The sequence below is a fragment of the Anopheles coustani genome, chromosome 2, assembly GCF_943734705.1.
Source record: "Anopheles coustani chromosome 2, idAnoCousDA_361_x.2, whole genome shotgun sequence".
In the NCBI taxonomy this organism is placed as follows: Eukaryota; Metazoa; Arthropoda; class Insecta; order Diptera; family Culicidae; genus Anopheles; species Anopheles coustani.
This window is the reverse complement of record NC_071289.1, coordinates 23832086-23846093: the sequence shown is the minus strand read 5'-3', so window position 1 is coordinate 23846093 and position 14008 is coordinate 23832086. Positions and strand designations below refer to the sequence as shown.

The window sequence follows — 14008 nt, the reverse complement described above, 5'->3', positions numbered from 1 at the left end:
TAGTTTTCCGTGTGGGAAAAGTTGAAACCAAAGTGAAACAGTTTGTCACGCACAAGACAACAAGGCACTTTACAACCGAAAGCGAATCGGAGGATTAAACCATCGCCAGGCGTTTGGTCGACGATTTTAAAAACAAAGTGCTTTGACGCAGTGAAAAAGAAAAACAGCTGATAAAGCAAATTAATAAAAGAAAAATCCATACCCCGCAAGTACGAATAAAAACACAATTTACAACAAACCGTGTCCAGCGAGTGTGAATCTACAACTGCGAAGCGTACCTTCGTGCCATCGTTTGATCGTTTGCTGTCTTCTTGCGTGTCGCCGGCTACCAAGTGTGTTGACCAATGAGTGAGTTTCCGGTTGAGCCTTTTTGGGGTGAAATAATGAAACTAAGTGAAAAGTTACATTTTACGACACGGGATGCAAAACATGAAAGGAAAAATGCTACTACAAGTTTGGCTCACATTCAGGACATGACAAAACAAAATAAAAGTGTGTTGCAAAACATTGTTTGCCAAACCTAGCCTAGAGTTTGACTAAGATATACAATTCACCAGTCCTTGTTTGCTAACACAAGACTCTCAGCAACTTAAAAGAGTGATTAAGTGAATGCGTAAAAATGTGTTCCACTAACTCTGTATCTTTTTTTTCTTGTCTCTTCCCTTTTTTTCTCTGCTTCTTTGTCCTCAAATGCTATCTATTGGAAATCTGCCCAATTCTTTTCATGACTTTAATTCCATCTGATATTTTTTTTCAATTTTGTAATTAATTTTTCTGTTGATTATATTTTTCTTCATGTTCCATTTTTTTCCATCCACCGTCATTTTGTTTTATGCTCGTTTTTCATTCGATTTTTCCATTGGCACGTGTCCTTTTTCCGGTCGCATTCATATTCCACACCGCCATCGGTCGGTCGATCGCGCGCGTCACAAAAACATGCAACCCCTTATCAACCGACCCTCCCCCTTCCCACCTTCCCCTGCCCGTGCCTTGGGGGTTGCACATGGGATTTACAATTTCATTCAACAACGCCGCAACGTGCCTGGTTCGCCTCGCACACCGGTTTTGTCGTTTCACTCACACCGCTCCGTGTGTTCGTGGTGCGATTCATTCATTCATTCATCGTTTCTCCTGACTTCTTTCGAAAAACACCCGGGCGGTTTGTGCGAATGCAATCGCGTTTCATCTTTGTTTGAATATTTTCTGTTGTTTCCCCATTTTTCCGAAACATCATCTGTTTCATTTGTTGCCATGTTTTGTGCTTTTGTTTCCCTTTCGCCGTTGGATTTGAAAATGCGAACACCAAACACCGGACCGTGCGTGGAAAAATGGTTATTAGCGAAAAGAAAAGCGGCCGCCATGTTACACAACAACAATAATAATAAGGTAAGCGAATGAAAGCGCGCAGTGCAGTTTGTGGGAAAAATTGTTTTTTTATTTAAAACCCATCGGATGGGCAGATTAAAATATATATTTATTTGTGGACCGCGTGAGCAAGGCCCGGGATTTAATATGATTTACAAAGCTTTTCACATACATTGTGCAGTACCAATGTGTTCATTAAAAGCATAATATTGATGAAAATGTGGAATCGAACCTAGATGAAGTGGGAATATATTTTTGTACACGGACATAAAAATAATAGTATAAAACCAATTCAAACCTTTGACCGCGTTTCGCTATTTGGAATTTTTTAATCTTTGCAAGCGAGATTTCTACAGACAGATATTACAGATCATTTATTTATTCATCTGATAATGAGAAAAAGTTAATAAAAGCTCAAATTGTTTTCTTGGAAGTATAAACGCATAATGGTGGTTTATATTGTCCTTATTAAAAAAATTCAAATGTGAAAGTTCATTGCACAATGAAAAAATGCACTTCACTTCATTTGAAATGTTTAAATAAAAATGATTAATTAATTTGCAAGTAAGCTTATCCTCCCAACATTTCACGTTACATATTCAAAGTGTAATTGAATAATGTTTTAATCAGCTAAACTAACATTGCTATCCTTTATTACATTACACCTTACCGAATTCGTATCCTTACACATGATTTTTGGCCAAACAAAAATTTTTTCCTTTACAAATCCATGTTTAATGTGTGCAAAGTGCGGGAAAATATTTGTTGCATTATAGTTGACAAAGTGATGTTTAAAAGTAATTCCAGTTTCAATTATCCTGATAATGTTTTTTAACTCAATCTTCAATAGTATAGAGAAAAACAAACTTAAATCAGCATACCTTTTAATCAATCATTAATAACGATTCCTTGTTTGGGTTGTGCAGGAACTTATTCCACGTATCGATGGAGTATCTGTTTTTTATTGCTTTTACCATAACTAATTGCTTTTTGGAACAAATTGCACATTTCTTATGTTTTTGGAAAAATGTTTCTCTCAGTTTCCAAATGAATTTCCATATTTCGGCATTGCCAAGATCACTCCGCATTCCCTGAAATGGAAGCAAGGCTCATCCTGAGCTGCGCTCCATAACTTTGTTTTCCCCTCACTCTGGAATTGCGATCCACGCTCCTTCGGCGTCCCATTCCCGGCAACGGAATAGCTCATAACTTTTGACTTCTGCGTCCCAGCCCAGCTAGTCCCGTCCTTGCGCAAGCCGCCGTCCAATCTCTTAATTGAACCGCAATCGAATACGTCCAACGACCTTTGCCTTTGCTTCGCGCCCAGGAAAAAGTTCGTCCGGGGGAGGAGGACCGTTGCGCGACGGTCCCGAGGAAAACGCGTCCAAGATTCGTACGAAAAGACCCCTCGCGCGTCCGTCACCGGATGGCGCTCCGTCGCGCCGCTTCATCGAATCCAAATCCTTCCCCGGGCCATTTTGGGAAGCCAGCCAAATTTCTCGCCCACCTCTGCCACACCCTCGCCCCCTGACCTCTTCATCAGAAACTCATTTTCTTCATAAAAATCAACCCCACCACCATCACCACCACTGGGAGTCCCCTCGTTTGGTTCATCGCATCAAACACCATCAACGTCGTCCTTCGTCCTCAAGGAGGACAAGCGGACTGAAGGAGGGCCGCCGAGGGAAGGAATCCGGGAAAGAAAAATCCCCTTGCCACGTGCCCGTGTCGGTGTGTGCCAACGTCCGCGCCCACCCACCCAACGGGCGGTGGAAGCGGGGCTCGAATTTGTCCGTCCGTTCGGACGTCGTTCGCATGATTTTGGGGAGGATTTTTTTTCCACTCCCTCCCTCCCCAACACCCCACCCCTTTGGGACGTTCCTTTCGGTTGCCTTTTTCCCCGGGTGGCACAAAGAGAGACGGTGCGGCGGAAGTGGTAGGAGCAGGAGGTAGGAGGATGAGGAGGAGAAGGAGAACGACGCTAAGGGACGTTGGTTCGATGATGGAAGTTTTCCATCGTGCCGCAGGACCGCTCGATGTGCCCGAGCACTGCCGCCTTGGTCCGTTCCAGTCCGGGTGTGGAAAAGGCAAAGGCAGCACAACAAAACAAAATAAGGAAAAGAGCGGAGAAAAAGAAAAACACAAGAAACCCACCCTCCTAAACCTTGATCAAGATGAAGACGATGGCGCAAAGCGGACAAGCGGGAGAGAAAAAAAAAGGAAAGATCCGGAGTGTGCAAAGTGAACCGAAGGGAGGGGAGGGTTTTGGGGTGGTTTGGGATTGGGACCAAACCGGGAAAATCCAACCGCGTCGGAGTGTGTTTGCTGGAGAAGGGAGGGGAAGGTGATGCTGGATTGGAAGCGGTGGGCACATTCCGAGAAGAAAAACCGTTCATCCCCCATGTCATCCATCTTTTTTAATTCCTGACAGTTTCTCGGAGCAACTCGGCTCACGGCAACTGGAGGGGGCGATGGTGGCGAGGTCGTTGGAGAAAAGGACCGCAACCCGGACGTGGGTGGGTGGGTGGTTGGGAGTGGGAGTTTTGCTTCGTCCACCGCTTTGCTCATCGCTAAGAAAGATGGCGATGAGATGGTCGAGGCCATCCAATCCTCCCGGCCCGCTTCCAAAACGATCCAAACGGATTCCTTTTGCCCCTTTTTCCCGGACAGGGGTGTTTTTGCTTTTACTTCTTCTTCTATTTTCCCGACGTTTTCGAACCCCGCTCCACTTTTGCGTCTTCCTCATCACATCTCCTCCAAACGGTTGGGACCGACGTTGTGACTTCGCAACCGAAACCCCGGGGAGCCTGCTCAGCTTTTGGTAGTGAGGAATGAGGGAAACCCACTCCCCGCCCTACCGGTTCCTTTCTCCACCCAATCGAAGACCACCGAGCGCCTTCGCTCGAATTAGAGGCAAAGAAAAAGAAGAAGCCCAACGCAAACTCCCTACCCCAAGCCTCCCCGCGGAGGGAAAGCGAATCGGTTCATCAGCTCCTTCCGGATGTTTCCGTCTTTTTTTTTATTTGGTTTCATCCGCTCCGATGGAATGCCTCCGGATAGTGACGGGCTTGGGCGTAGTGGGTGGGTGGTTCCGGTTTTCATTGGAAAAAAAAGAACGACCGGTCGGGGATCTTACGGTGGTAGTGGTGGACAAACCGATATTTCTGCCGGAAGTAGTGGAGTGAGGGGCAAAACGAAACGAAAAATTGGGAACGAAAAATTAAAAAAAGGATATATGGAAAGGAAAAACGGGCAGTTCGAAGCAGATGGAAAAGGGGGGTTTGGATCGGATCGTTTGAATCGCATCTCCCGGTGCGATGGGACGACCGCGCCTTCCTAGGGGATACGATGAACGGTGGGCTCGAGGTGTCACACTTTATTGGCCAAATTGGGTAAAAGAGAAAACTCATCTTAATGGTATAATAAACGTAGAAACGCGTAACAAAACATTGACGAATTGAAAATTTTCTTTTAGATGTAATTGAATACGTATTACAGAAAGCTGTTATCTACCTGTAGTTGCTAATTAATTTGATTTCAGCTGCAAAATGCTCAATAGAAGTGAGTTATGAATAAAAAACATAACCTTAAACTTAACTTCCTAAAATTTCTGAAGCGATACACAAATATTTAGCTAAATATAAAATTTTATTTTTGTTTTGAACAGTATAATAGTAAATACTAATGAACAGAAACCAATAGACATGGTTTTCCTCTAGATTACTTGATTACTTGATAAAAAAAACCAATGAAGCTACATGTCATTTGGCTTAAGTTGCCAAACTATTTTCAATACCTTTTGCTAAATCAACACGAATTGTAAATACTAACGAATAGACAACAATTTAGCAGGTTTTACTTTAAATAAGTAGATTTTGTTGATACCTAACCGATTTTTGTTTGATAAACACAATCAATGAAGTTAAAAGTAATTTAAACTAACATGATTAATTCATAAAGTTTCCAAAATGATTCATTTTCAATTACGTTTGCTGAATTACCAGTCATATTATCTGTTTTCTATAACTACTTACTACTAAGGCGTAAATCACGTCGTATTGTTTAGGAAAAGTATAAGATTGAATAACAATCAATCAAAGTAAAAGATAGTTTCATAGCGGAATGAGTAAAACATTGAGTAAATGATTTCGCATTTCAAAAGTTGGCATATATGACAATTAAACACTAGAAAACTGACATTCTTTTTCGCGATTCCCGAAAATATATGCTTCGCCGTTGGTTGCTCTTATCACTTTTCCGACGTCCCAAGATATCCCTAACTCTGGAAGCTAGTCCACGAGCGCTGTATGGTTCCGTCAAGGTTTTAGCGCTGAAGTCTGGCCAGTCCCCTTTTTCCCCGATCGCCAAACGGACTTGTGCTGGGGAACAAATTATGAAGGAAAAAAAACCCAATAAAATTTTCCCTCGTACCGACCAACTCTGGAGCTCAACATGACGCGGGAGGGGGGTGTGGGTGTTGCTACCCTGATGGCAAATGGAGAAGAACCCCTTTGGAGGGTGGAATGGGGTGCAGCGTAGGAAAAACGGGAAAAAATGAAATGGACGGAAAGTAGAAAAAAAAAGTAGGGAAAAGCGTACCGAATAAAATCGGACCATTCCATATCGTTCCCTTCGGTGTGGCACGGTTGAGTTTCCACGTTTTTTTTCACGCTCCCCATGCCCCTCGGCCCGACCCTCAGTCGGTAGCGTTCGTGTTTTTCATCAAGTTTTTTTCAATGCCCGAGCGGTGGGTTGGAAAAACAAAGGACAGCAGCGCCCACTGTGGGGGGGTTGGAATTGGGCGCGTGGGCAGCAGTTTGAGGTGGATTTGGGGGAGGGGGGCTACAGCATTTGTCAGTGGCAGGACGCAGCGGTTCGTTCGTTCGATCGAAGGAAGTCCCCCCCTCCTCAAACCCCCTAACGAAACTCATTTTCCTTCCGTTGCCATCGTATCTTTTCTTTTACTTTCTTTCGACTCTCGGAGCTCATTTCGGAGCGTTACATCCTGCTGGATCCCGGCAGGGTGGGGGAGGGGTCGCATTCCCTGCGAGGATTCCATCTTCTTTCACAATCCCCTTCGCTCGCCTCCCCTCCCCCAGCCGCTTTACCACCACTTCTTAACCTGCCTCATCCCATTCCGTCGGAGCTCGGCCAAGTCTTATCTCATCTTCAGACGGACTTTTCCCGACCACCCGTCGGAATGGGTCGGAAAATATAAAAATTAATTAATCTTAAGTCCAACCCTCGCTCCCCCACCACCACCCACCGAAACAGGGGATGAAACCCGCCCCGGGTTTCCCGTTCCGTGAAAACGCGTAAGCAAACGGGACGTTCAGGAGGAAAAAAAAGGGACCAAAAGGAGGGACACACGACGCACCGGTCGCTTTTCCATCCCTCGTCATTGTGTGCCGGAAAGCGGTCCTAGGGTTCCATCGGTTGAAAGCAACGGTTCGTCCTTTCCTTCCAGGATGCTGCCACTGCCGTCTTCTCGCTGTATGCGGAAGAAAAGGTGACTACGTACATTGAAACCCGTGTGTGTGTGTGTGCGTTTGCCTTGAAGTAATGGGGTAACGGTCCGATAGGAGTGTTGTGGCTCCTTGGTTTCCTTCTTCGAGGACGATTTCCACGTAACACCCACTCGAGGCGGGCGATGAGGGTGGGGAACGATTCGGAAGAAAGGATATCCGCCGGGGAAAAATAAACAGAAAAAAAAAACTCACGACAGGAGCGGAACAGGAAAAGACGCCGGTAAGTCGGAGAAAGTTAGAGAAGATACGGGTACGGCTCGTAGGGTAAAAGACGAACGAAACTTTCGTGTGGGATGGTACGGACAGAGCTTCTCAACGTTTTGCTTCGTCACGTTGCACGTTCTTTTAAGACAAACAGAAAAAACTCTAACGGTATTCTTTGGCATTATTCTATTAACTTTTATAAAATTTTGTAGACTTAAACTGACTTCAACTTACTTTCGTTTAACAAAGAATAATCAAATTAAAAAACAAACAACTTATATGCGACAAACAAGATCTTTGATTGCATCCCATTAGATATGTTTATTGGTTTTGATAATATTTTCTTTCACTTGTCCGCTGCGATTAGTTCTCAAAATAAGAATAATCCAATAAAATGGTAAACTGCACAAATTCTATTTAGATAATAAAAATATAAGGGAAATTCGCTTTGCAAGCAGAACATCTAACCACATTTTCCATTGTATTCACATATTTAAACGATGTACAACTGTTTTCATAAAGAAAGGCACGTTGTATAGCCACTTTTCTTTGTTTAAATAATTGTGCACTAATTTCTAAAATGTTTACCTTTTTTAATAACCATGTACTACATGTTTATTGTTCGTGAAAGACCGGAAAATACCTAAAATGTATGGTCAATATTTTGATCCTAACGATACACTCAAGTTGGTTGAGAATCTCTGCCATAGAGCATCGCCCCATGTGGATTAGGGTAGGGAAAGGGGAGGGGAAGTCCAATCGCACCATCCCACGCGTGCACCGGAAATCGTCCTCCACGGGGAGGATGGAACCGGGGACCGACTCGGTTGAATTTCGACTACTTTCGTCCTTTCAACCGGAGCCGGATTTTCTTCATTTTCCTCCCACCCCTCCACCCTCTCCCGTGAGTGCGTCATCGGTCCTTTTGCAAACCCCCTGCGATAGGGGGATGTTGTTCGCCTTTCTTTATACTTGACACTCCCCGAAATGGCGGGGCCCTCCAGGAAACCAACAGCGGAAACTTGACTGCGACCGTCATCAGCGTGACAGGGGCGCGTGGAAAACTTCGGGTCGGCGGTGGCGTAGAGTGACTCCGCTCGACTCTGCTTCAATTAAAAAGACTCACAAGGAAAAAAAACATACACATTGGTGCCACACAACCTCTACCCCTTGCGAGAGAAACCCTCCGCCGGTGCGGCTGGGAAAAAGAATGGCCTACGATGCGATGCGTAAGGACGTTGGTGTGTGTCGCCTAACGCAAAGGTTCGAGCTCGGGAGAATTGGAAATGAGTCCCAACGCCCCACACTCGCGCCATTTCAAGGCGAAGGACTCCGAGGGGTTGGTCTCGTAAGGGACGTTGGTTGGCAAAAACCCGCGGGCTGTTACGCTTTTGTTGTGCACGCACGCACGCACGCACGAACGGACGAGGAGGGAACAGGACGCAGAATTATGAAAGAGTGGTTCGACGTTGGACCTGTCACTGAAACACTAAAGTTAGCAATGTTAAGTTTATAGAGGATAATACGAGAGAATAGTTGATACGGCGACGATTTGTCTTCAGTCATTTTTCGTGCCACATTTATCATTTGGGCAACAGATTGAAACCAAAATTTTCATTCGTTTTAGTATTTCACACTGCATTTCATATTCAGTGAAAACTGTTGAGTTGGAATGTCTTAACAGAATCACACTTTGTGTTCGGTGCATAATCGATGTAAAACATCAATAAATACATTTATAACAAAAACATTTTTTTTAATTGGTGATTCATTTTTGTCATTACTCTTTTGATCTTTTTTTATGTGGCACGACATCCCCTAGTGGGACAAGGCCTCTCTCCGAAGAGAGTTTGTGTGACCGAAAGACGGTATATTATAGATCGGTGGTCAGCCGTTCGTAATACCGGGGGGTGCCAGACTCGAGATTCGATCCCACACCTGTGGTGTGGTGTTTCCTCGCGCTACCGCTGCGCCATGGGCACCCCCGTGGTTGATCTTTATTTTATAAATAAACTAGAAAGAAGATGCTGTTTTGTTTTGTTCGTAGGCTCCCAAATATTAATGAAAAAAAATCTTTCTCCTTTCATAAGTTCAATGACAGTTTCTTCGAAAGTTCTTGTTACTGTTATAAATAGTATAGACACAAGTTCTTCCACTCTTGCGTACCTTTTTATTTTCAAAAGCCCAAAGTGAGTTCTCGCGTCATTTGCACTGACGTAGGCATACAGACGCTATGTGTGCGTGCGTTCACATGCGTGTTATCCCATGGACCTTTTTTGATCGATCAACTACCCACCACCCCCTCCGGATGTACAACATTTGGTTGGAGCCTACAGCACTCCTGTGCCTTGCCAAGCGCGTTTCCTGTTGCATGACCCTGTTGGTTCTACGAAAAGAAAGGGAAGAGGAGTTTTCCATTCCTCACTCCATCGAAGGCTCCAGGCGACATGTCCTTACGTTCCCTGCAAAAGAGAGTGACGTACAATCACGCACTTCTCCTGATTAAGATCGGAAGCTTAGTTCAAGTTGTTGGACTTGGGTTTAACACACGCACATTGCTTGGTTTGATCACTTTTCGCGTGTTCGCACAAAACGAACGCTCAGAGTGAAAATTATTTTTAAAACAGACCACGCAAACACTCTTATAAAGTATTTTTTTTTCATATAGATTAAGGGTTGTTGTGACTTAAATTTAAAAAAGTAGCAGTTCTAGTTTGCGTAGTGTGGAAAAAGTGGTGGAATTTGTTTATCAAATTTTCAAAACGCCACATCCTCAGATAAGAGGATGTTGGCAACATGCCAACAAGCCATATTATATTATCAAGTAAATTTATCGGATCATCAACCTTTAAGAATGAACTTAGATTTTTGAAACAACATTTTATACTTTTACTTTTTAAGGGTAACCATTGTAGTCCGAGTTCTTTTAATCCCAACTAATGGTCATGTCCTTGTTTTTCCTATTCCAGGATTCTATATCCATGCCGTTCAACAGTGAGACAACAGAAAACAACGGCACCACAACGAATACACCCGGAGAAGATGCTTATGCTGGTAAGAACAGGTCCCTTTTAGAGTTTTTTTTTGTTATCTTTTTATTTGATGCCTGACTTTAACAATATGCAGTTCCAAAGATTTTAGAATTAATCGAAATGCGTATCGTGAAAACAAGTATTAATGTTAGCATTCATTAAATTTGTTTTCATCCATTACCAGAGATGTTAAATACTTAAAGATATTTTGTAGGTTGGAATATTTCAATGAAGGGAGGACATAATATCGAGTTATTGTAATAGAAGTACTTTTTTGTAGTTGAATAAAAGGCAGTTATTAAAAAATGTAAATGTTTTTGTCACTTCAAAATAATCAATCTGCTTTTCTCTCTTACCAAAACAAACCATCCTTTTTCCGCCTAGGACTTATTAAAGATGCGGACAAATTCAAGCTGATGCTACTGGCCTGGAACTACCAGAACTCGGCGGCAGGTAAATGTTAGTGGTATCCCTCGAGCACCCGAGAACGTTACGTCCAAAGCCCTACTTACCCTCCACAACCTTCCCCCGGTACTCACACAGCCCAAAATGGAGCGGAAGGACCGGACCTGGCGACGATGACCAACCTGTGGCAGCAGTACCAGAACGCGCTGGCGATGACCGGCAAGGGGGCAAACTTCTCCGGCCAGCTGCAGCCCGTCGCCGAGCGGCAATCGTCCCCGATCGAGCAGCAGCAGGACGAAACGAACTCGTCCGAGCAGAAGGACGAGGACGACCTGTCCGAGGACGATTCGGAGGACCGGCTGGAAGCGTCGGTGAACGATCCGGAGCGGCTGAAGGCGTTCAACATGTTCGTGCGCCTGTTCGTGGACGAGAACCTGGACCGCATCGTGCCGATCTCGAAGCAACCGAAGGAGAAGATACAGGCCATCATCGACTCGTGTACGCGCCAGTTCCCGGAGTTCGCCGAGCGCGCCCGGAAGCGCATCCGGACGTACCTCAAGTCCTGCCGGCGGAACAAGAAGACGCGCGAGGGCTGGGAGAACACGGTGAGTGGGCCGCCCGGGGATGGTGGAGGTGGTGGAGTAAGAGAAGGAGCAGGAGAAGGTGGAGGAGGAGGAGGAGAAGGGCCAGCAACGGTGGTAATGGAAGAGGACGAAGAGGAGGAAGATGAAGAAGAAACAAGGGCACCGCAGGCAGGCGGAGGTGGTGGTGGTGTTGGTGGAGGAGGTGGAGGAAGCTCAGGCGGAGGGTATGATCGGTTTGGTATGCTTGTCTGTTTCCAGTCCCGCCCAACGCCGGCGCACCTGACGTCGGTGCAGGCGGAACAGATACTGGCCGTGGCATGCGAGAACGAGAGCCTCAACGCAAAGCGCATGCGGATAGGGCTGGAGCCGATCAGCCAGACGGTCAGTCAGCCGGCGGCGGTAAGTTTTATGGTAAAATGATCGCTTCCTACCAAATGCGTCACGGACACGGACACACGAAACACGTACGCCGTACCGTTTTGTTTTGTTTGTCGGAAAGAGACGTCGACCGCACGGACCGCACTTCTCTGCATCGTCTGCACCAGCGATGGCTGTCGTTTTGGCTAATCTTGACCCTTTCTTATCTTCCCACCTTTCTCCCGGCAGACGTCAGCAGAATCGCCCAGCACGGTACCGACCATGTACCAGAGTCTGGCGAACCGCGAACAGGAGTCGACTTCGGTTTCGACGATCAAAAGCGAACCGATGACAAGCGTACCGAAGATCTCCCCCGTGCCGAGCACGCCGACGCCGGACATGAACCAGATGAAGCTGTAAGTAGTCACAAGGGTCACCAAATCCGTGTGGACGTGGGATATTAAGGTTTTAGCATCAATTTCGAGAGTGATCTTACTTCCGCGTAATACGGCTAGGAGGTATATAAACCTTGTCAAGAGAAAGATATCGTCTGAAGAACCGGTTTTGGGAGTTCGTACTTTCTGTATTCCGTACAGCTTTAGTTAGGACTGATCTATTCAAAATAGTTAACCTGAGAGTTTCTGATGATATGGTATTTCTTAAGGCAAGTGCTTAAAATATATTTTTAATGGAAACACTACACGTTCCTCAGGACTTTTGTTCATTTTGTTCACAATAGGCAGCCTAGTCTTTCCAGGTAAAAAGTGGTCGCCAAATCATCATATTTTTGTTCACCAGCAGTTAATTCTTTCTTCAAATAAGGAAAAATTTCCTTATTTCCCTAACAACTCCTGTTTAAAGGAGGCGATGATTAGGACTCTTAGTTTCTATAGGAGAATATTTGTAGTTTGAACTTAGTTTTAGAAGATCAATGTAGCCACAGAAATTACTTAATTGCAGTTGAATTCTGCATCATTATTAATGTTTTAAATAGCTTCCAATTCTTATGAATTGAAGTACACCTATCTGAACTCCAGCCGACCAGAATCTACCAGCATTTGAGTTGGAACCCCGAATCTACCAGAACTAACAAAGTAGAGTGTTGTTTGCCTTGCAGAAACATACCCAGCGCTAGCGCCAGCTCCACGCCTACCATCCCGACGACCGTGCCGACCATTTCCAACTTCCACGACTACAACACCGGGTTCTCGAACCGGTCGCAGCACTACCAGAACTTCATGAACTCGGTCAACAGCAGCAGCACGAGCAGCGGCGGTGCCACCACCAACACGACGATGTCCGCCGCCGGCACTGGTGAGTTGTGGAGTCAGCTGAGCGACTGTAGGCCCACCCCGAACGCAACGTCCCTGCACGAAACGTTGGTACCAATAATACCTCTGCTTTGCTTTCAGCGGCCCCAACCGATCTCTCGATGAAACGGCCGATCCTGGCGCACAAGCTGAACAGCGCGGAAATCACCGCCGTCAAGCAGCTCGTCACCGGCTACCGGGAGTCGGCCGCTTTCCTGATGCGTAGCGCCGACGAGCTGGAGAATCTACTGCTTCAGCAGCAGTAAGGGTAGGGTGAGACTCCGACTGGACACGCAGATACGAATCTAATACACCTGTGCAAATCCTGCTAAGCAACCGGTTGCAGAATGGTGTGAGGTGGACGCGGTGTGTACATGTTACGCTTTTACGTTCTTTGTCCAATTCTTTGTATGTATAATGTGAACGACAAAATTGTAAAAATAAAAACGAAACTATCAGATGGATATTTAAGAAAACTAAATTTCAGGAAAATGCATTACCGAAAAGGGAACGGCAGGTTCGCGAAGTGTTACGTTCAGTTAGGATAAGTGTAGCGTCAGAGGTAAAACAAAACGTTGCGCCAAGTGAAACCAACCAACCAAAGCGGACAAAACGAATTAAGGTATAATAAAATTGACAAAGAAACACAGAAAAAAAAACAAACACACAGAGTGATATAGAACTACAAACTGATTGGGACAGAAAATACTGAAAAATAAATTAAAAATGATGTGCAAATTAGGGAAATCACATGACACAAGAACTTTTTTAAGGAAAATAAAATAAAACGACATAATAACGGGTCACTAGATGAGTCATTAAGGTTGGAGGGAAGCACTGAATGTTTGTCAAGGCGTTACCGGAAAGACGGAAAAATCATCCAATCGTGGCAGAATTCAGGGCAAAGGTGAAGAGAATGTGTATAAAAAAAGGGTATGGTGCATAACGGATCCAACTCGCTGCTATTGTTTAGGATAAGTTTGCGAGTGACCCACATTTATGTTCCTTTTCTTTAGTTTACCGTGTAAGCTGTCGCTAGTTTTAGCCATTTCCTTCCACTCGCACATCGCACTGCATAAGTCGATGGTTCGAATCGAACCGTGGCGCAAAGGATCGAATCAGAAGTGGACGAAATAAATTCATTATTGAAAAATATGGAAAAAAAAATATGATCGCCTTTTTTTCTTTACGGTTTTTGTTTACAACCTCTTCTAAGATTTAGT

The 14008-nt window shown here is 44.9% G+C and overlaps 1 protein-coding gene across 1 annotated transcript; it reads left to right on the top strand.

Annotated features, from left to right (window-relative positions):
* Nucleotides 1–275: 275 nt before the first annotated feature.
* Nucleotides 276–13051, top strand: LOC131263959 (nucleolar protein 4-like). The gene is made up of 9 exons (XM_058266247.1): nt 276–348; nt 1340–1386; nt 10067–10151; nt 10514–10588; nt 10673–11139; nt 11377–11529; nt 11725–11891; nt 12593–12816; nt 12888–13051. The coding sequence occupies exons 1-9, from the start codon at nt 345–347 to the stop codon at nt 13049–13051; spliced, it is 1386 nt and encodes a 461-aa protein (XP_058122230.1). The 5' UTR covers nt 276–344.
* Nucleotides 13052–14008: the final 957 nt, after the last annotated feature.